Source organism: Pelophylax lessonae (assembly GCF_965119305.1).
Source record: "Pelophylax lessonae genome assembly, chromosome: 9".
NCBI lineage: Eukaryota > Metazoa > Chordata > Amphibia > Anura > Ranidae > Pelophylax > Pelophylax lessonae.
The window spans coordinates 57,417,465-57,441,791 of NC_138776.1; the positions used below are offsets into that span (position 1 = coordinate 57,417,465).

The 24,327-nt window shown below is 43.6% G+C and overlaps 1 protein-coding gene across 1 annotated transcript in view; it reads right to left on the minus strand.

The window, feature by feature from the left end:
- HSPA12A (heat shock protein family A (Hsp70) member 12A) overlaps nucleotides 1-24,327 on the minus strand; it is a 91,508-nt gene that overhangs the window by 17,268 nt on the left and 49,913 nt on the right. The window contains exons 6-10 of the mRNA XM_082268438.1: nucleotides 23,593-23,709; nucleotides 14,059-14,209; nucleotides 8,150-8,236; nucleotides 6,645-6,749; nucleotides 3,222-3,480 (exon numbers count right to left, since the gene is read on the minus strand). Of these exons, the coding sequence (XP_082124564.1) occupies nucleotides 3,222-3,480; nucleotides 6,645-6,749; nucleotides 8,150-8,236; nucleotides 14,059-14,209; nucleotides 23,593-23,709 (719 nt within the window). The remainder of the gene's footprint in view (nucleotides 1-3,221; nucleotides 3,481-6,644; nucleotides 6,750-8,149; nucleotides 8,237-14,058; nucleotides 14,210-23,592; nucleotides 23,710-24,327) is intronic.

Sequence of the window (24,327 nt, forward strand, 5' to 3'; positions counted from 1 at the left end):
ACAATCTAAGGAATTAAACTATCTACATCCTAGCACCTATCTAGGAGGGTGCTACATGTATTTATTGCAATATCTTTCCATTTAACATGTAGTGCATGCATTTTTTATAATAATGAAAAATGTTAATGCAAAAAGAATTGGCTGATTATCAAAGACTACCGCACCCCTCTCATCTGAATAAATCAAATGAATCTGAATTAATACGCATTCATTCATGATCTAATTACGCTGAATTAATTTACCCATTCCCAACCATCGTTGTTTGTGGGGCCGCGCACATACAAAATAAACAAATGGTTTCTCAAGTTCAACCTCAATACAAAAAGAATCTTATTGGAATATTCATGCTACGCACACTAGAATAAAAACAAATAGGTCCGAAACAATTTGGATCATTTGATGTGTCGTTATGTTATTTCAGATGTTTCAAACATTAACAAAAGGCCCAAACCAGCACATCATGTCATCTGAATGAAACTAATGAAGACAAATCAATTTGTTGTTTCCATTATAATTTAGTATAAATTCATTTAAATTCGTTACTATTGCGATTCAGAGATTTGGATACATCCGACTCTCAAAATCACACAATCACCAAAGCAAATGATGGATTTTGAAGGTACTCAACACAGTCTATATAGTACAACCAATTTACTTTTATTAACATTGCAATTAATTAAAAATATATAAAAATGTCCAAATTGTTTACAGTAACAATTTAACACAATTTTCAATTGTTACTGTGAGCAATATGGACTTTTAGAAGTGTTTTAACTGGGATGCAGTATACTGTATGGATTCAGCATATTCATATGGTATTATAATTAACAACAAAGGGATTTAGCCTTGTACCTCCCTTAGGTTTCCTTTAGGTTGTGGGTGGAATGGGTATAGACAACATATATATATATATATATATATATATATATATATATATATATATATATAACAATTTCATTTATTACACATATTTATTCATAGTATCAAAACTTTATGCAGCTCTTTACATATTTTGGAATCACATCAGTCCCTGCCTTCAAGGAGCTTACAATCTAAAATCCCTAACATGCCTATACTAGGGCCAGTTTAGACAGGAGCCACAGAGGAAGGCCAAATAAGCACAACATGTACATTTTGTGCATATAGTGTCCTGGGTGGAATGCAAACCAAAGACCCCAGGGCTGCAAGCCAGGAGTGCTAACCACTATGCCACTGTGCTGACCATACACAATACATTACAATGTGACCCAAGCAGAGATGGCAGCATTGTATCTCATTAAAACCGAGTTGTCATTGTGTAGCTCCCTTACAGACAGCAAGGAAAGGACAGATGGTTGCACTTCCTCCCCCACTTTTTCTGCCTTACCTATAAATAGTGGCATGGTCATACCATGTGATCCAGAGTGTGCCCAATTTTAAGGTCAGTGCATTGCGGTAACGTGTGGTAAAATGCCATTTAGAGAGGCAACACACTACAATGCACATGCAAAGTATTGTGATGCTGCATTAAAAAAAGGAAGGAACACAAGAAATTGTCTGTTTATTTGCATGTTAAAAAGCACTAACAGCCCCTATAAAAAGCTCTGGGATCCGATTACATACAGCCTGTTCATTCTGAGTCTTACTTTTTTAGTACCAAGCTAGAAGATATTGTACTTTACTGGTACCAAGAGAAAGACCTTATGTTATACTACCGCAGTAGGGTGTTCCCTGTTATGGTAGTAATCTAGGCCTTAGGGAGCATTTGTATGTCCCCCCAATATCCCAAGGTGGCGGAAACATGGAAGCTCCTCCTATGTTGGTAGTTTACTGTTTTTGTCATGATTTAGTGGCTATAAATGATGCCTGTCCTAACTTCATTAACTACTTGTGTCCACAGTAGGCCTGCGGTTCTTTTTGGAGGTAATGCTGACGTTGCAGGGCCTGTACGTATATTGTTTGCATTGCTATGATACTGATGTGTTGACCTTTGGGTGTCGGCTTCACTGCGTAGGCGCATATTGGCGGTGGCTATTGCAGGTGTCGGGACAAGCCCTGATTGGCTGGGCGGGCGCCGGTATTTCATGCCATTGGTGGAGCCGTAGTGTGCTCGTGTGTGCCCGCTGCTGGGGGCGGGCATGACGACAGGCCCATGCGGCCATCTGATTGGTATTTAGTTAGCTGTTATACTGCAGATCTTGGATACGGTGTATTACAGTGCAGGGTGATGATGTCACAAGTTTGTGGGGTAAGAGCATTTGTATTGGGTACTTGAAGCTGCTTGTTTTAATTCCATTTTGGACTATGATCACTGTTGTGAGACATTTGCTTTATATTATTGTAGGACTAGGTGGTTTTGATTGGGCGCAGTGGGAGGATTGTCCTTATCTGTGGTATACAGTAGGGGGACTGGCTGGTCTGTTCCTTTCGACTGTTAGATGACATTGTGGTAATACATGGTAAATGATGCTTTTTTGTTTACAGTTCCATACTATAAATTGCTTTTTGTTGTATGGCGTCTAACTGAATATCCTTGATATTTTAGGTCTACTCAAAGCCCTACATAAAAGATATTTTGTCTGCATTTGTCCCCCCTCCTTTCTTGCTCCACCACCTCTGTGCAACGCTCTAGGGATGATACGTAAGTCTTTATATGAGACACAGCATGATATTTCGATCTCTGACATATGCTAATGTATTGATTATTGTAATGTAATTTTTCTCTTGGATAGGCCAAATTCCGAACATGTGAAATGCGTCGACCTCTTGGAACTTTTAGCAAGGACATGTTGGTTTCTTACCACATGGTGTATATTGCCCTACGTTATTGGAAATTTGGTTTTGTTGATGTTTTTTAATATTCTTGTATATTTTGTAATAAACATTTTTATTTTTTTATAACTACGTGCGGCCGCCCTTCTCTTGGTACCAGTAAAAAGTCCAGTATCTTCTAGCTTGATATTACATGTTTCATATGGATGAGGTACCCCTATATAGCCCTTCTCTTTCTTTTCAAAATCAAAATTTCAAATGCATTATAATGCAACCAGGTGCCATGTATGCTTCCCATTCACTCATAACATTACACTTCTATCTTAACAAAGGCTAAAATAGTGTATTTGGCCTCCTACAAGATCCCCGATAAAGTATTTTCCTTTAAATAGATATTTTTTGTCTGTACAGGAGTTGCTTATTCTTAGTCTTTCATGCCTTATTTCTACAACACAGATAGGTGGACTTACTTGCTCTTGCGCAGCGCATGCTCCACACTGTGGCCCCGGAATTTCTTGTAATAATCGATGAAGGAAAAGGGTAAGGTGATATTTAGTGGGTTGGTCCTGTCCGGTGCAGCGGCTCTTTTACGGGACTCAAAGGCAATCATGAGATCTACCCAGGCGGCCGGGCGCTTCACCTTAAACTGATCGATGAAATCATCTCCGAATATTTTACAGAGGAGCTTCTCAAACTCGTAGTCGACTCCGAGAGAGCCATAAGGTCCCCCTGTGATAGAAATGTTGCTGTTATTCAATATTGTTTTCACAAGATTTATTGTTAGAAAATTATAATTATAGCTTAATTATTACCAGGGCTTTTTTTTAATTATTTCCTCTCCATCCTGTCACTAAACACAGAATGCGGTAGAGAAAGTTTTTGCACTACTCGCTTCTTCCACCGGCTTCTGTGTCCTATTGCCAGGCACTCAGGACACGTGTACAGCAGTGCATGTGTCACTAGGTGCCCCGAGTCCCCACATCGCAACCCCTGCATTTTTTTCATTTCTCTGGAGCTTCCAGTGGCAGTGATCTGTGACAGGGAGATGTGGTGAGCTGCAGACAGTGGGGAGAACTAGTGAGCTGCGGACGGGGGAAGAAGTGGTGAGCTGCGGACGGGGTAAGAAATGGTGAGCTGCGGATGGGAGGAAGAATTGGTAAGCTGTGAACGGGAGGGAAGAAGAGGTGAACTGTGGATGGAGGGCATAGGTGAGCTGTGGACAAGGGTTGCAGAGGTGAGGTGTGAATGGGGGGTACAGAGGTGAGCAATAGATAGTTACATTGGGAGAGATATGTACTGTCCCTTGTGCTGATTTTTTTTTTCTGTGCCCTGTGTTATACACACATCTCATCACTGCAGAGTACACTTTTCTGAGCTCTGTGTGTTATGGGCTTCTAAGTGCAGTACTCTGTGCCTTTTGGGCCAATACGCAGATTTGGCTCTGCTTTACTTTTTCCTGGGGAACGATGGGGTTTTGGAGGGGGGGGGGTGAGTTCCTGCACCTATTCTCTGAGAAAAAAAAGCCCTGATTTTTACAGAGGTGAGAGCACAATGGGACAGATTTTCGAGGAAAACCTTAGTCATATCTTACCTATTGCTCGCTCAGATCCCATCTGCAACATTTTCTAGCATTTAAATTAATAATCTAAATAATATACTAATTAGTATCTAAATAAATGTAATTTTTTTTATTTGCAGCAGGCATATAACTGCCACTGAAGTTGGATCCATCTAGAACTGAAGTACCGTACCATAAATAATTTTTTTCCAAAGACTTAAACTTTATACACACTATACAATTGTCTTCAGATTGTTTTCCTTTAGATTTACCAAAACCATATAATATGAGGTCAGACCTAAACACTTTCAATTTGTATGCAATCAGGCAGGCCCCTGCACTACATAGTAAAGGTAAATCTAAAGGAAATCGAACAAAAAAAGTTGTATAGTATGTATCTAGCTTTAGGGGTTTATTTACAAAATATTTGCTGTGTAACTCTCTAAGTATTTGCACTGCAGCTATGAATAATCCTCATAATGAAGTTTATTTACTAAATCTGGAGAGTGCTGAATCTGTTGCAGCTGTGCACAGAAACCAATCAGCTTCCAGGTTTTTTGTCAAAGCTTGAAGGGGTTATAAAGGCTCACAACATTTTGCATTATATACAGCTACTATATATATTAATCCATCATCCATCATTCTTTTTGCCAAAAAATCAATTTATCATAGGAATCTTCTGTCTGCAGGAATCCCGTGGCTGGGAGTGGGCACGCACAGGTGCCCCCATTGGATCGCTGCTGCAAAGGGAGCACTCAACTGAAGAGACCACAGGACAAACAAAGCAAGAAAATTTGTATAAAGAAACAACTTTTAAACAACAGGTGAGACTTTTTGATAAAAACTATAGTGAAGGAACATAAATATTTAATAAATCATGAGGGTGTAAAATCACTAAGGCCCCTTTCACACATACGGTCTGTTCAGTTCATCAGTTCAGTCACGTCAAAATGTATCAGTTTTTCATCCGTTTTTTTCACATCCACTACCAATGCAAAAACGGATGAAAAACAGACAGTTTGTCCGTTTACATCAGTTTTTCGTCCGATCCGTTTTTTTGACGGATGAAAAATAGGGCATTCATCCATTCCAAAAAACGGACATTGACGGAAGCGGATGAAAACGGATGTTAACGGATGATCATCCGTTGTCATCCGTTTTTACATAGAGATGCATTGATGTCCATTTTTCATCCATCGACGGATGGATGAAAAATGGACAAACGGACTGTATGTGTGAAAGGGGCCTTAAAGTGAACAAACTGAAGTTAGAAGCTGATTGGCTACCATGCACATCTACACCAGATTTTGCACTCTCCAGTTTTAGTAAATCAAGTTTCCCTTCCACACTACCATTACAAATGACAGATCCCCAGTGCTGTGGGAATGTAAACCAGGGATCCTGGTGACATTGTTGACCAAATATGACCATATTTGGTTAGAGATGTCTATGCCTGGGATCCCCAATTCTTTGTTTACACTATAGCAGTCAGTGATTCGGGTTGGTCATCTGGCCAATTAGGACAAATTTGTTCAGTGAATGGTTAACAAGCTGGTTTCAGGTCAAAACCCAATCTCATCCCTAATGGTCAGGTGTTTACCTAATTTTCTAACAAATAAAACAAAAGGTGCAAATGCTTAGTGCATTATCAACAGCACTTTATTAAAAGATAAAAACAATGATACATACTCACAAAGAAAATGTGAATAACAGCCTTGTAAAGAACCCAGGAACCCAAAGGCCAGTCCATCGATGGAACTGCTCTGGTTTGAATGAATGTCCTAAAACCATCTGACACATTTTGGTGACATGACCCCTTTTTCAGAGCCAGACTTGTTCTGAGGAAGGGGGGCATGTCCCCTGAAATGCATCAGATGGCTTTAGGACATGCATTTGAACAAGGGGAGTTCCATCCACGGGCTGACCTTTGGGTTCCTGGGTTCTTTCCAACACTGTTATTCACAATTCCTTTGTGAGTATATATTATTATTTTTATCTTTTAAAAAAGTGCTGTGGATAATTTAGTAGGCTTTTGCGCCCCTTGTTTTATTTGTTTTTACAGTTTGAAGATTCTTTAATCTTAAAAGGGCAGCGTCGTCCACATCATTCAGTCTGGATTACATAAGTGGCTTTTTTTACTTGAAACATTTAGTTCAGCTTCTGCTGGTGCTATGGCATCTAGTTGTCTCCTTTTATACGAGGTTCACTAACTCAAGTTTTGATGACAAGATGATGTAGCAAAGGATATGGTTAGTATGTAGAATACAATGGCATGTTGATGTAGTGACTCCACCATAAAACGTTCCTTTAAAACCCCAATGTTCATGCTCTATACCTGATGCTTTGTAGAGCTCCTTCAGGTGACCTTCTGGTAAGCGGATCTGATGCACCGTGAGGTCTACAGTTCCTCCACCGCAATCTACCACCACATATTTGTCACCTAGAAGAGGCAAATCACAAAGATGTCCAAAACACAGCAAACATTTCAGACCACTTCCTACATGTCATGTCCTACATACCCTCTGTCATGCCCCCTTAAAGCGGTAGTATACTCCGCTTTTTAACTTTTACCTACAGGTAAGCCTATAATAAGTCTTACCTGTAGGTAAAATAATTATCTCCTAAACCTGCAGGGTTTAGGAGATATTCACCCTGCATGCAGCCGCTGACACCAGCGGCGCATGCGCTCTGAAGGTCCGCCGGACCTTCAGAGCTCCTTGCCGACTGCTTGCCGGAAAGTGACGTCATCGCTGCTCCGGCCACTCACAGCGCCAGAGCCGCCGAACCTGGAAGAGACGCAGAGGGAACATGACAGCTCTCTCAGCAGTGTCCGGGCGACCGTGTCGGGGCTTCGTTCTAAGGTAAAAATTTCATAATGAGCTAGTATGTGATGCATACTAGCTCATTATGCTTTTGTCCTGCAGGGCTTGTTTTTTTTTGGTGAGGATACAACCGCTTTAAAGGAGAAATGTACCAAAAAAAAATTGGTTAAACCCACAGATGCTTTTTTTTTTATCACTACTATTCCTTTATATTGGCTTTTGGAATTTACAAATGCAGACATTTAGAAATTGTATGAAAGATTTAACACTTTCTGGTAGATAAGTAATGCATTTTTTATGCAACTTTTTAGATTAGACCAAAATGAGGGAAAAATTAGGAGGAAAGAGGGACAGAAGGACTTTGTTCCAACTGAGGGACAGTCCCTCAAAATCAGGGACAGTTGGGAGCTATGTATATGACATATCAATTGGACACAGCTACCTGAGCTATATACACATTTCTTTTATATTCACAAGTGTCCTCAGCATTAATCATTTCACCTGCCAGACAGTGTGGCTGAGCTAAATAAACTTCCATTTTATTTGTAGTATTTCACAGTCTATTCTGCTTGGATAAATGATTGTATGGCCAGGAACAGGAGAACTGCACTACATGCAAAAACACATTTCATGTTTATTGCTATTATAATGACTTCCTATGTGCCATCGCTGCCTGCATGCATGTGCAGGCTGTGGCTGAACTATACACGCATTCTCTTTTCATGATTTCATTTCCAAAATGTTACTTCATTATAAAACCAGGCATGGGTGGAAGTTATCAAAGGTATCTAGGCACAAGGTTCAGGTCAGCGCACACACAGTACAGCCCCTGACCACCTTCTGGGCTTTATAAATGATGAGGTGCACACCTGGCGCCTGTCCTGCAGCTCACACATGCATTTCAGGTAGGAAAACTGAGCTTGGTGAAAATGCTGGAGAGTTGGCTCCGAGCTGCAGAAGCCAGTGTAAGTTTCTTTTTATACTCGCCATTGTTAGGGAAGGTGAGCGATGATTTTACCTTCCTCCAGCTCCGACCATAACTCTCCAATCACGTTCTCCACCATAAAAACTCGGCTCTGCCGGTTCCTCCGCGTGTGGTCCTTAGCTGAGCACACAGGAGAGAAGAGACACCATTAAAACAACCTTTAATGTATACTCCCAGTGAAAGCAAAGTGAATACAGAATGTATTTCACTAATTGGATGCTTCATTTTCCCTTTTATTTCACTGCAAGGAAAAATGACCGTCTGAGGACTCAGTAGTAGACCATGTGACCTGTGCCAAGCAGCAATAGGGAACATGATTGTGATGCTGAGCCTCCATGAAAAAACTGAAAACGATTGTAAAAGGAAAACATTTTATTTAAAAAAAAATTACAAACATGTCATACCAAGTCACAGAGAGAGCCCCGCCCACTGCTCCCACCTCACTGGCTGTGATTGGCAGCAGCGGGAGCCCTCCTGCTGCTGCATCTCAGCCAATCAGGAGGGAGAGACCCGGGAGAGCCTTGGGTCTTGTGCACATCGCTGGATTGAGATCAGGCTTAGGTAAGTATTAGGGGAAGCTGCACACTGAAGGTTTTTTACCTTCATTCATAGAATGCATGAAGATAAAATACATTCAGACTTTACAACCACTTGAAATTCATTGAATGAAAAGGGCGGGCCAGGGAATGTTATGCTGGGCGTCCTCCAGCCAGGAAATGGGGCAGGCTCTATCCAACTTGCTTCAGCTTCTAATGCTTATTATCCTCTGGCGGGGCTGAGCTACCTGGCTCCCTGCGGTTAATGCGGTAGCCTACATGGGAGAGTCATACATAGGACCATTTTATTGCATAAAGTTTTTAGCCTTGTTGGGATTTTTTTATATACAAATAAAGACTACCTTACGCTATTACACGTAGTTGAGGTTGCTCTCCGTTTTTTTTTATATCTTTCCTGCAAAACCATCCCTGGAGCTTGGATCCCTTGAGGTAGAGGAGGAAGCATCTCAGGACATGCCATTCGGGTCATAGTGACCAAACAAGCTTGTTTTGATCCTATTGCCGTAAGGTAAGGAGGATCAACACCATCTGGTGAGTGGGAATTCTTACACTCATAAAACGCAGTGGGTGGCACCTGGCTCCCTGCATCCATCCATCCATGGTTGGGATACACTGATCCAGCACGATAAGAGGAACACACTGTTTTGAAAGGACACGGAGGGAGTTTCTCCTTTGTGAGGTTGTTTTTTTCTGTCTATCATTCACCTGGACTTCCTTTATTGGATTCTTCATGCACCAGAGTTGTATAAAGTACTCGAAACCCATACTTGAGTAAAAGTACAAGTGCTCGATCAAAAAGTGACTTGAGTAGAAGTGGAAGTGCTCGATCAAAAAGTGACTTGAGTAGAAGTACTCAACATTCAGTATTCAACATTTTTTGTACTTAAGTATTGCAAGTAGTTTTTTTAAAAATGTTGCTACTCAAGTACTGAAAGTAAAAGTACAAGTACTGCGTTATGTAGTTATTAAAGAAAGAAGTCAAAAGTTTGAACATCATATTGTTTTTTATTATTTCAAATGCAGCTTTTATTTATACATACAGTAGCATTTATTTTCGTATGCGCTGATAATACACATGTTTTGAACTTCATGAAACCTGCCATCTACTGTTCTGGCAGTGGTAATTTTTATAATTGAGTAACTATGCAGCACAAAAAAAAAAAATATCGGAGTAGAAGTATTGAAATCATTAAAAAAATATGTAGTGAAGTAAAAGTGGAAGTAGGAGAAAACAATTCTACTCTAGGAAAGTACAGATACCGCCTTTCCGTACTTAAGTACAGTAGTGAAGTAGTTCTACTTAGTTACTATACATCTCTGTATAGAAGTGTATGGTGTTGCACAGATAATTTTATTTGATATGTTACACAGTTCATTTTATTTGACATGTTTAAGTTATATATGGTTTAGGCTGATGCTGTACTGCATATATAAGCAAGCGCTGTTATCTGCTTGGAGCATAGCATCCGGTAGAGTTTTCCATCATCACTTACCTATTGGTTGAAACTGCAACTGCTTATTATACTAATATTATTGTTTATTACACTGCTTGGAGCGAGTGTATATATACTACCAGTATATACATTTTTTTGTACACTATGAGAAGCTCACAGTGTGCAGTGAAACCAGAGAATGAAATTTCAGTCCAGGAGAGGAGCCTGTACAACTGTGCAAGAATGAAGGGACGACTGGAGTTCACTTTTACTGGTCACTTAAAGTAGCACTAAGGTTTTTTACCCTAATGCATTCTCTGCAAACTGTTATTAGAATCCCCCCCAGTAACCCCTTACCTGCTTTACCTGAGCCTGTTCTCGCTCCAGTGCTGTGCTCAAGACCTCTGCAGCTCTCTCCAGTCTCTTCCTCCTGATAGGACAGAGAGGCATTGGCTCCTGCTGCTGTCTATCAAATCCTGTGATGAGGGAGAGGGGGCAGAGCCAAACAGCACTGTCTGTGTTTATGTGCGCAGGCAGCGCGGCTCGGAATCGAGCCCGCATGAGTGACCCATAGCAAGTGACTTGTGATGGGGGCACTAGCCAAAGAATAGGAGCCAGGAGTGCAGGTGGGGGATCCCAAAAGAGGAGGATCAGGGCTGCTCTGTGCAAAATGATTGCAAAGAGCAGGTAAGTATAACATGTTTATTATTTATAACAACAAAAATGTAAGCTTTAGAATCATTTTAAGGCATGCACACCTTATAACTCCCCAATCAGAATCGGCACATTCAAAACCAATATTGAGGTTTCTGGTAGATGCTGCATTGTTTTTTGACACACATCTTAAGATCTGGTACTAAGATCTCAAAGTTTACTGAAGAGACACCAACGTCATTATAAGGAGCTCTCACCTTTCTTGCTGGATTATAATCTTTTACAATAGATGATGTAACAAGAAGCAACTCTCCTTGCTGCAGCAGAAAGCCTGAGTCTCCAAGATGAGAGCCAGGACTTTAGATCTAAGTCACCTGACCACTGATGTTTTCAGCAATTACAAGAAACCTGCAGTTGACTGACTCTTTCCAATTTCTGCCAGATACTGAAATGTCACTTTTTTAATGGTATGGTCCTTTAAACTTCAAATTTAAAGATTTGTAACAAGGCAGAGATAGCGCATCATAGAGGGTTTAGAGAAGGTGGAGGAGTCTAGGGCATGATTGTATTTTGAAAATGCAAATGAGAAGTATGGGCATTAAGGTCACAATGAAGATTTCCTTCAATGCAGATAAGTAACGAAATCTAATAAATGATAAGACACTTTCTGGAATCTGTTACCTCTCAATACACAATTTCCAGATTGTGTAATTAAAACCCATGATTTCTTTACTACCGCTGAGACATTTCCATTACCAGATTGCTGGTAATGGAACATAGAATAAACACCACTTAGTGTATTTGTGCCTTTGTACCGTTCCATTGATAACAGTAGATTTACTATTTGGACACCAGGTGGTGCTCTGCACATACTAATTGGACCCACAATGATTGGAGGCAGCTCACGATCATTATTATTATACAGGATTTATACAGCGCCAATAGTTTGTGCAAGGCTTTACAAATGTTATTAACCACTTCAGCTCTGGAAAGTTTTATTCCCCTATTGACCAGGCCTTTTTTTGCGATAACGCACTGCGTTGCTTTAACCACTTCTGGACCGGAAGATTTTCCCCCTTAATGACCAGGCCATTTTTTGCGATTCGGCACTGCATTACTTTAACTGACAAACAATTGTGCGATTATGCAACACTGTACCCAAATAAAATTGATGTCCTTTTTTTCCCACAAATAGAGCTTTCTTTTTTTTATTTTTTGCGCTATAAACAAAAAAAAAAAGCGACAGTTCTGGAAAAAAAAAAAACAAAAAAAAAAAAAAAAAAAGGTAAAAATCAAATGTTTTTAGACCAATTTGTATCCTGCCACATATTTTTGGTACAAAAATCCCAATAAGCGTATTTTGATTGGTTTGCGCAAAATTTTTCGCGTCTACAAACTAGGGGAAAGATTTTTGTCATTTTTATTTTTTTACTAGTAATGGCGGCGATCAGCGATTTTTAGCGGGACTGCGACATTGCGGCGGACAGATCGGACACCTAACTGACATTTTTGACACTTTTTGGGGGATCAGTGACAATACTAAAGTAATCAGTGCTAAATGCAGCGCACGCCCCCGAGAGCCCCTGCACAAAATTACGTACCTATATGTGATTTTGCACAGCCGGGCCGCCCTGCCGCAGTATATATGTGGTGGGCGGTGCAGAAGTGGTTAAAGAAGGCTTTACCCTGAGCCTATATATAATATACATACAGTACATATAATCACTACTGCAGTCTTGTGCCTGTTTGTCTGTTCTCACATTCAGTATCACCAGCTGGGGGCAGAGACAGAAGATAACAGAGAACACAGGGCCAGCAACATTAAATGCTGCAATCTGTAATTACCTTAATTATCTTAAAGCGTCACAATGCAGAGTGAGTGCTCCATATATATAGACAAAAAAAAAGCAAAAGGATTTTGGACTGTACAGGCCAGAATAGGAGCAAACACTTAATATTTATGAAAAATATATCGTTTATTGAATTACAAATGTTACAAGGATCACACACTCTGCATGTATCTAAGTGAATGAAAACAAGGTAGTGCTGAAAGAGCTCGCTGCCTATAATCATACAACAAAGATTACTGGTACAGTGAATCTTCATGTGCCAATGCGTTTCGTCCAATTTGCTTCATCAGGAGGGCTTATGAAAGCCATACAGCACTCATCTCAGCACAGCGCCACACCCGCGCAAAAACTCTCTGGGCGCTGGAACATCAAGAACAATCTAACCAGAAAGGTGTTTCCTTAGGTCTGCGTGAAAACATTCTTATTAATGGGATACTTGGATCGTCCATTTACGGGTTTGTTGTTCATTTACATAGATTCCCTCATGCCTAGCGGGCCTTGGAAAATAGCCTGACTCTAAAACGGTCTCTTGGGTTGGGTGGCACGCTGGATGTGATGTCACCAACAGGGAGCGATGTCAGACTGACTCACTACAATGAGGCTTGGGATGGAACTCAGATGCGGTAGTAGAGCAGAGCAGAGGAAAGGCTGTCAGCAGGCTTTAGTCATGACCTACAGCCTGCTGTCGGGTTCATTGTGGTGAGTCAGTCCGACATCATTCTGTGTTGGTGACGTCACATCCAGCACACCACCCGACTACAACAGCCGCACCATCCGGCGGTTTGGAGTCCTCTGTCTGGTCCATTGGGGGCCTCTCCATGTCACTGACCCTTACGGGTTCAACCAGTGATCTGTCATCCTTAACTTTGGGTGGATGCCCATGCAACATCTGGTGCCTACACACCTTCCTTTTAGTCGCCCCCAGCACTGGTCCTGATATCCCGGAGTCAGCCTATAGAGGTTTGGGTAAGATTGAGGCTCAGATCGAGATTTGTGCTAGGATGGGGGATTAGGGTAGGGGAATTTGTGCAGGGAGGGGGGATTTAGCGTGGGGAGAGAGGATTTGTGCACAGAGGAAAAATTTGAAGGAGCTGAGAGGTTTTTTTTTTGGGGGGGGGGGATTTGTGCTGGGGGGGGGGATGGGGGGCAAAGATTTGTGGTGGGAGAGGAAAACTTACAGGGGGGCACATAATGCTCATAGATGTTGGGGGGGGGGGGGACACAATTTGGCATGTTTGCCCTGGGCTCTAGTTGACCTTGTCCCGGCACTGAGGTGCTAGTTTGTGGTTTCCTGGGGGTATAGTGAAGGTGTAATGGAGGGAGAAGAACAGCCTATTACAGAACATTGGTGGAGAAGATAGAACTGGAGCCTTTTTTTTTTTGAGGTGGTGGACATTTCTATACCAAATAAAGTTACTGTGTAAGAGTGATTGTGGTGCTGTACAGACCTGGATCAGTAGGGCTGACCCCGTTAATGGCAGCCTTATTGCTGAGGTCAATCATCTGATGAAGGCGCAGTTTTCGGCAGTAGATGGACGCCCCTTCGGGTTCCAGTGCAATGATGAGCTGCTCCGGGTTATCAGGATACGCCAGTCCGGCCTGTCAATGGAGAAGGGCAGTAATTATTGCAGGACATTATGACATCATATAGGATTGCTCAGTATGTACTATAGGCTTCTCTCTGTAATGACCGTGATAAGCAAACCTGTACAGGGAGGGATATGGGAACTTCTGACCTTCTTATGAAATACTAATTCGAAGTCCCTGGCCCCAGTCTCCTGTGCTGCATGCTGCAAGTGAAATTTGATTGTCACAGTGGTCGACATGCTTGTTCTGGATCAGCGACTCAGAAAATATTAAAGCCATTGAATCAGCAACTATAGCCAGAAGGATAGCATTTTCAGGAGAGGTCAGCAAGGACCTATGTGTTCCTCTCAGTATGACAGACCCAAATTATTGCTGAAAGTAAGCAGCACGGAGACAATATCACAAGACATTGGAGGCCACTGCGCAGGAAGTGGGAGGAAATCTCTATAAAGTGACGGGAGGGGACCGTATATGCCAATGTGCGCAGTTTTACTGGCCCAGAGAACCTGCTAAGGGATGCATGGCTGTAATGTTCAGCCTGTCCTGTAAAACAAGGCCGAGGGGGGTGAAAGGCCACCATTTTTTGTGGACAGGCCCTCCAAAAGCTGCATCTGCAATAAGGGAATGTGCACCATTTACAACCGAAGGAGCACCGGTATGTACTATTCAGAGGATGGAGAATTACATAGAAGGACTTTTGAAAAAATCTTCCTGAAGGTGAAGTGAGCTGTGATGGCCTATATTAGTAATTACAGAGCAGAAGCAGGTAAGAATCTGTAAAAAAAAAAAATCATTTAGAATAGCTGAAAATGCTAAAATTAAGGTTTTAGTGTGCAGACTTGTATTTGTTTTGTACAGATAGGAGTGGTGGCTCTTTGCATTTATACAAACGCAAGGCACTGTTAAAGTGCTTGTGACCTCATGAAATATGAACAAAGCATATCCCTTTATAGTGCAGTTGTTCCAGAGCTTAGTAAATGAGGTAAAGCTTCACTTTGCAAAGAATTCCCAATCACATGCCAAGAAAATGTTTTGCTTGCACGTGATTGGATGATGGAAGTCAGCACATCCTCTGCTCATTTACAAAGCTCTGAAGAAACTGCACTTTGCAAAGTGCAGTCAATTTGCCTTTAGTAAACCAATCCCTATTGCCCCTTTCACACTTGTAGGACTTGGGACTGCAAAGACACATGACAGGTCGTACCCCATGATTTCCAATGAGTACCGTTCATATCTGTGTGACTTCAAGTCGCAGCCACTTCAAAGTAGTCCCTGCACTGCTTTGGTCCGACTTTGATGTGTTTTAAGGTCCATAGCCCTGAAGATTACACAGGCATTGCTTCAAGTTCAGTCAAAATCACACTACTTTTAGGTCACACAAGTGCGAAAGGAGCCTTAGTGTCATTTCTGTTCACTGCCACCTTCTTCTGCTAACAGCATGAATCACTTCTGATAAGTTTTCCTGACACCAAGAGAAAAAAGGGGACGGGGGAGGGAGCTCCAGCACACAGCCTGTGGCTGACAGCCTCAGCCCTGTTTCCTGTGTGAAGGGGGGGGTGTCTCTTCCCTCCAATCACCTCTCCTCACTGAGCTTTGCAGAGTGTAATATCAGCTCTCCGCCCCGTTTTTTCTGACAGCTCAGACAAGCTTTATAAGTTCTGGACTTTGAACAAAGTAGAGAAGACTGCAGATAAGTAGATACAACTTATGTAGGTGGATTTGTTTAATCGCTGTGTATCACCTGAGGCCAGTCACTTCACTGGGTATATGTTAGGGTTCACAACCACTTTAACCCTTTTTCGTTTTAACTTTATTGAAATATCACAATGTGACATTTCAGTCATTTTTATGCACCACAACAGAACTGGTGAACTCCATTGCAGTGCAGGAAAATGCAGACATTGCATTTGTTACACCTCTCCACTCCATTACAGTGTGAATGGGACACAAATAAAACAATCGTTCTCTATGTGCCTTTGCAGAGACCTGAGTAGGTGTATAAAAACGCCGGCCACCACACATAGTATGAATGAACCTTTAGATGTTATCAGCTGAGTACGCAGGGATCGTTGGCGGTATCCTGCCAGAGTCGCAGACCCCGCAGTCCATGTCTGGCTCAGCAGACGCCCATCGTGGAGCTCTTTACACTCTTCTCCATATTATTATTGATATCTTTTAGCAGTTAAGCAATTTGGCTCTTCACTCTCCTTTCTACAATTTTCAGGAGGAAAAAAAAACCCCACGCAGTAATCTTGAGCCTGTAATGGGCATCTGGTGTAAGAGGTTTTCGAGGGTCATTGTCAAAGACGGTGGAAACGGCGCTGCCTTGTTTACATCTGGGGAATTAAGTGTCACATTGTGTTCATGACACGCTCGGAGCACATTACGTCCGGGGAAGCTTCCAGCGCAGAGAGTACGCTCATTGTCTGTGACGCTCTCACAAGCCATTAGTCCCCGTTTGGCTCCTGTCTGGAGGGGTCTCTCAATGTAAGGCTTGTTTGATGCGTATGAAGCTTTGAAAGGGAGACGCGGCATAAATCCGGATAATAAAAGCCTCTTCCAGCGCCTAATGAGAAGGGGACGTGGGGGCCACTCGGGGGATGCTTGGAGGCTTCCATTAAGCTCTTCACCAGGGGAGGAAAGAAAAAAGTACAAATCGATTCTGATCATTGTGATGACTTGTTATATAAGTAAGCAGACTTGCACTATGTAACATTATCTCTATAGGGATGATTCCGTCAAGTGGTGATACTTGAGGTACAGGCGGAGGCTTGGGTCACACATCGGTTTTATATCTCTTGGTGACTGCAGCGGTGAGTACTGCGCACCGCTTTGCTCCTGCCCAGGGCCATCTTACAGAATGGGCATGCTGGGCAGTTGCCTGGGGGGCCCCACCTGCCTAGCGACCCAGCCCCAGCCAAACATTAGTCCCGATTTCTGTGTGCATCACGCCGCCAAACTTAGCAGGTGGCAAGCGCCTGTCAGCCCTGCGCTGCTGTCAGGCCACTTGGGCTGTGGAGGGGGAGCCCACAACTGCAGGAATGCCTGTCTGCCTTCAGGGGAACAGGCACACATAGGACAGTCGAGTCTGACCCCGTCTGTGCGTGTTCACCGGACCCAGCCACCGAACTTGGAAGCTGTCATTAGCCTGGCACTGCTGTACCAATAAATATCGCCTTATCGATAATTTGCATTTTAATTCTCGTGGGTGATTGTGTAGGCAAGGCCCCAGTGCACTGCATTGCCCAATGCCCTTTAATGCTCTTAAGATGGCACTGCTCCTGCCTACTCATCCTGCCACCAGGGCTGGCCTGAGGGGTAGACACAAGAGGCAGCTGCCTTGGGCACTTCACCAGGAGGGGGGCTCCAATACTGCAACCTATATTGCTAAAGCAGTTCATAGCCCGTGGTGGGGGAACACTTTGACCATTTCACTTTAACTCCCAAAAGGGTGACACTGTGATCCCAGGACATGCCCTGGGACATAGCATTATCAGGATTAAACTGGAAAGCTGTCCCAAAAATCTAGGACAGTTAGCCTCTATGTTGTGTAGCACCCTTTTGACACCCAAAGGCAGGATAGAACCTCCAGAGACAGGGGCGGACTAGCATTTCAACCCCAAGTGGACTTCACCCTGAGTCCATGGCTAAAATAGGGGGACCAAGAAAGGATATTGTCACTTTTGTCTTTATAAGGCTCCATTTACACATAGGCGTTTTGAATCGCTGCGGTTTCAAAATGCACTGCAAAAATGTCAAATCGCACATCAGCGTGTTCATGTTCCATTCATTTCAATTGCAGCTAAAAATGCTGTGTGATTTGGCTGCAATTGTCGCTAGACAAGTTGCACTGCAGTCTTGCCAATCCAATTCTGTGTCGCGTGTCGCCCAAAAAAAGTTATAGAACTTTGGTCAGCATGATTGCAGCACGATTTGTCATGCAACGATCGCAGCAGAATCTCACCACGTTTTTAGGTGCCATTGCAATGAATGTCGCCTGAACACACTGATGTGCGATTTGACATGTAAATAGCATGTTTTGAAATTGTGGGCAGTATCACAGCAATTCCGTCTGTGATTCATAACACCTATGTGTGAATGCAGCTTTAAGCTTTATTGCAGAATGGTTAAAGCTGAGTTTCACCCAAAAGTGGAACTTCCGCTCATCTGCTTCCTCCCCCCCCCCCCCTCCGGTGCAACATTTGGAACCTTTCAGGGGGGAGGGGGGAAAAGGGTACCTGTTTTTGACAGGTATTCTTCCTCACTTCCGTGATACAGCGCCGCGGTGCTGTCCCTCGGAAGTTCGGCTCCCTCCTCCTTCCCCCGCTGCCGAGCCAAGTAGAATGAGCAATGTGCTTTGCGTATGCGCAGTAGGGAACCGGCTCTGAAGCCGGAAGGCTTCATTGCCGGTTTCCCATAGAACAAATGGCGGCGGCAGCTCCTGGCAGGTGAACCAAAAATCAGCTAGGCTGCTGACATTGCGGGCTTCCTGGATAGGTCAATATTAAAAGTCCTCAGCTACAGTATTTGTAGCTGCTGACTTTTATTTCTTTTTTCTCCAGCTGGAACACCGCTTTAAGGAGATGAGGGTTGAGGTCCCAGATACCATAGCAGATCACATCACTTACAGACTCCAGATCAATGTCATGCTTCACAGTATCAGAACCTTTATGCCGACCCAGAAACATTGTAAGCATTTTCCCAATTTTCAGTGTGTCCTCCAAATGAGTCACCAGACCCTTCTGAGAGACCAGCCTTCTTCCTGGCTTTCTCCAGCAAGGGGCCTCCCCTGGGTCTCCTCCTTGGCACAGCTTCCTCCAGACCAGGCAAGACAGCTTCAGGACCACTTTAGGCCCCAAAACAGGCTATGGGACCTAACAGCAGAGCTCCATCCAGCAGCATCTCACTAGGCCTCAGCCCAGGGAAAGAGAGAGAGCACATGGCCTGTGCCAAATCATATCCCCCCCAGCATGCACCAGTGGCATAAACCTCCTACTGGATTGGCTTGGCAAAAGGTGAACAACTATACAATCAGTCTAAGCCAGGGGTCTTCAAACTATGGCCCTCCAGTTGTTCAGGAACTACAATTCCCATAATGCCTAGTCATCAGACAGGGGAGTAAGTCACACATGTGCAAGTCACAAGCAAGTCTCAAGTCTTAACCTTCAAGTCTCAAGCAAGTCCAAAGTTACTGTGGCGAAAAGCAAGCAAGTCAATTTGAGTCCCTGCTAGAAGTCAAGCAAGTCAAGTAATTTATTTTGGTCAAGTCACAAATCAAGTCAAAACACTGATCTACCCCAATTTTCACCTTTAAATCAGTTAAAAGTCAGGTTTTGTCTTATTTTCAACATTAACAAAACTGCTTAGTGCTTTTTTCTTGGCATTTTAAAGAAACACTTTGAATGCCCAAACAGCTCAAAATCCTTCGTCCAATCATGTTTCAACATCACAGTCACTAAAAACATTTCAATTGTTAAACAGCCAGTGTCCTAAAAATCAGAACACACTGAGGTGTTTTAAGTGACTGTGGTGTCAGAAACATAACAGGCACATTCATTTTGCTTTAACACATCTTGAGAAAATGCAAATATTTAATAACTTATAAAAGTAAAGTTATTTCGAGTCATATGTCTCAAGTCAAAGTCAAGTCTCAAGTCATGAATACCAAGTCAAAGTCAAGTCGAGTCTTTTATTAATTTTAGTCAAGCAAGTCTCAAGTCCTCAAACTGGTGACTTAAGTCTGACTTAAGTCAAGTCATGTGACTTGAGTCCCCCACCTCTGCTATTCATGTCTGTGAATGTCACAGTTTTACAATGCCTCATGGGATGTGTAATTCCGCAACAGCTGGAGGGCCGTAGTTCGAGGACCCCTGGTCTAAGCTAACTACAGCCCAGCCAAAAACGAAATTGACATTGTTGGGTTGAATTACTAAAACTGAAGTGTGCAAGAGTGTAAACTCTGGTACGGCTGTGCATGGTAGCCAATCAGCTTTTAACTTCAGCTTGTTCAGTTAAGCTTTGACAATAAAACCTGGAAGGTGATTGGCTACTATGCCCAGCTGCACCAGATTTTGCAGTCTCCAGATTTAGTAAGTCAACCCCAGTACCCCTGTTTAGGACAAGGAGGCTACAAAGTATGAATCTGACTTCCCATGTTTGTCCCTCCTGTGATACACATGATATCACTGTAATCCTTCTCCATCATATCTCTCCTTGAAATTTCCTTTTTTAAGCTGTGTTATGTCCGAAGAGGCCCCCGGGGGCCGCACTCTATCTGCCAGTGTCTCCAGTAAACAAGTTCTGTTAATGGTGGTCTGCACATCAAATTACAGACGAGTCGCTCACAGACTCCACACCCAGCAAATGATAAATCTCTGCTAATCAATTTATATCACCCACCTGAGACCGGGGTTAATGTATTGGATGGTCACTGAGCGCCTCTAAGAGATTTCCTGGCAAAGGGAGAGCCGCATAATAAGGACAGGATGCAGCTCCACCATCAACCAATAAAATAGCAGGATTTTATCATATTTCTGAGATCAGCATATTTATGGTCACTTTATTTATGGTCAGCTGGATTGTGGAGATGAGAGAAGTTGTTGGCAGATGCATTGTGACCGCAAAAACGCTAAGATAGTGGGGAGCAGACCAAGCAGAGACATAAAGATCCACCCCATTAAAAGATCATCACTCCACCTTCACCTGACATTGATATTCCAGAGTTTACTGGATGCTGAACTCAGTAAACCTGACAGTTTTCTCTGTCTCTCAGAAGCTCTGCTGGTAAAATCTCTGTGCTGAGTTTTTGGGTTCGGACACCCACTATGCCCCTTACGAGGGATTACCACCATCCCTGTGCCTAGTTATTTGGGTCTGTGCACCTGTTGTACCCCTTCCTTTTTTTCCCACCATCCCTGTGCTAAGTTCTCAGGTCTGGACACCCACTATGCGCCTTATGTTCCCACCATCCCTGTGCTAAGTTCTCGGGTCTGTGCACCTGTTGTACCCCTTACGAGGGGCTCCCACCATCCCTGTGCTAAGTTATCGGGTCTGGACACCCACCATGCCCATTATGAGGGGTTCCCACCATCCCTGTGCTAAGTTCTCGGGTCTGTGCACCCACTGTGCCCCTACGAGGGGTTCCCACCATCCCTGTGCTAAGTTCTCGGGTCTGTGCCCCTACGAAGGGTTCCCGCCATCCCTGTGCTAAGTTCTCAGGTCTGTGCACCCACTGTGCCCCTACGAGGGGCTCCCACCATCCCTGTGCTAAGTTCTTAGGTCTGTGCACCCACTGTGCCCCTATGAGGGGTTCGCACCATCCCTGTGCTAAGTTCTCGGGTCTGTGCCCCTACGAAGGGTTCCCGCCATCCCTGTGCTAAGTTCTCGGGTCTGTGCACCCACTGTGCCCCTACAAGGGGTTCCCACCATCCCTGTGCTAAGTTCTTAGGTCTGTGCACCTGCTGTGGCCATTATGAGGGGTTCCCACCATCCCTGTGCTAGGTTCTCGGGTCTGGACACCCACTATGCCCCTTATGAAGGGTTCCCACCATCCCTGTGCCAAGTTCTCAGGTCTGTGTAGCTGTTGTGCCCCTTATGAGGAGTTAACACCATCCCTGTGCTAAGTTCTTAGGTCTGTGAACCTGCCTTGCCCATTATGAGGAGTTCCCACCATCCCTGTGCTGAGTTATCGGGTCTGGACACCCACTATGCCCATTACAAGGGGTTTCCACCATCCCTGTGCTGTATTTCTGGGTCTGGACACACTCTGTGCCCCCTGTGAGGGATACCCACCATCCCTGCAAAGAGTTACTCTGCCTACACCTCTGTTTTGCCTATTATGAGAAGTTCCCACCATTCCTGTGTTGAGTTGCCCTGCTGTGTACCTGCTGCGCCCATTATGAGGAATTCCTACCATCCTGACACATCACAAGAGATAACAAGGGTATCCTTTTCACCCTTTATCATTAACCACTTGCCAACCCACTCACAGTAAATCTACTTCGAGCAGGCGGCAGGTGCAGGCATGTCAACATACAAGTACATTGCCAGCTTTCTTCTGGGTTTAGGGCACTTATGAAGCAAATAGTTTTTTTTTTGTTTTGTTATATATATATATATATATAGATGTGTTTTATTACAGAAAGTAGAAAATGTTGTTTTGTGGGTTTTTTTTCCAACATTTTCATTCTTTTTTTTGTTTCTATAATAAAAAAAAAACCCAGTGGTGATCAAATACCACCAAAGGAAAGCTCTATTTGTGTGAAAAAATGATATAAATTTAAATTGTGCACAGTGTTGCATTACCGGACAGTTACCAGTTAAAGTAGCACAGTGCTGAATAGCAAAAAAATGCTCTGGTGATGAAGGGGTAAAACCTTCTGGAGGTCAAGTGGTTAAAAATCCATCCTTTAGCTCCAATTAGTGACTTATGCCTCGTACACACGCATCGATTATTGGCCGGGAATTTTTTGGCCAACGTCCGATCGGCCGATTTTCGGCTTGTTAGTATGATGCTTCCCACAACGACTCCGACTTTTCGGCCGAATAAAATCTGGTGTGCAGGCTATAAAATTTTTGTCTGCCGTCAACACAACGGCCGATTTTCCGTCAGTCAGTACAGATTTCGGCAGACAAACATCTGATGAGCAAGACTGGGCATGCTCAGAGAAGAAAAAACACACGGAAAGTGAACCAGCACATGACATCACTTCTGAAGTCGATTTTTGTTGGCCGAGAAAATTTGTGTGCAGTCTAGGCACATTCCAACCAACAAAACACCACTCTGGACAAAAGTCGGACGATCGGTCGGCCAATAATCGTTGCGTGTGTATGAGGCATAAGTCTCCCCTCCCCCAGTGATCAGATGGCAACACTGTAACTTTGTAGCAAGTCACAAGGTGAGAGGCTGCTGCAGGGGCTGATCTGTGTCATACAACTGTGAACACAGGCAAGTACTGCACAGACACCAGGATTTACACAATTGTGTTATCTCTGAGACGGCATCTCAGTTTAGGAAGTAGATGTCCAGAACCTGGATAATGGCTGAACAAAGATGGTGCCACCCTTCTGTAGATGCAGGCATTGTCAGAGGAGGGAATGTGATCTATGGAAGATGGAATAAATATCTGGAAGTAGAACACTGCTCTAAGATTTCTGAACTTTGAATGCCATTTCTGCCACTTAGCAAGCCACTAGTCTTCCCTGCTATGATAATTGGTAATGTGCCATAACCCGAAACAGGAACCCAGAATGTGATTGGTTGATATGGGGTGTCAGCACATTACACATGAGGTGGTGCCATTCATCTTTCCTGGTGGTGGCAGCATAGACAGGAGCGTCTCTGAACCCCCCCGCTGCACACAGTCCTCAATCTCCTCCAGCCGGGACTTACTTACCTTGTATGCCGCCTGTCTCATGAACTGCTTGGCCGGCTGTCTCCAGATGGCGGGGACAGTGATGACCCATCGGACTTCGCTGTTCTCCATCTCACACCCAGCCTGGTCACTCAGCTCCTGCGGGAAGAGGAGGGGGGTGAGGCCTGGAATCATGTGTAAAACCCAACCCAATATTTAATTTATTTCATACAGTCATCATAATTCATCACTAAGAAATAGCTTCTCACAGTGTGCATTAGAAGCTGCCGCAAGTCAGAGGCCTCCTCATTTCTTCATCATCTAGCGCTTTTCTCCCCCAGCCTAACTCATACCTCCCAACTTTTTGAGATGGGAATGAGAGGCACCGATTAGCAAAAATCATGTAGACATAGGACACACCCTAAGAGCCCATTCACACTGCCGCGACTTGTCAGGCGACTTGTCAGCCTGACAAGTCGCGGTCGGTCGCGGTCCATTGTGTAGTACAGGACCCGTTCTAATAGGAGCAACACAAGTCACTCCGACTTAGAAAAAGGGTCCTGTACTACTTTGGGGCGACCTGGAGGCGACTTGCATAGACTTCCATTATGTGAAGTCCCTGCAAGTCGCGGTGCACGTGACTTCACAGGTCGCCCCCCGAAGTCGTGTCGCCTCAGTGTGAACCGGCTCTAAAGGAGAATTATATTAAAATATAAATAAAGATGATCAGCTGAACCCACAAGTGCATTTTCACCACTAGACTATTCCTTTATATTG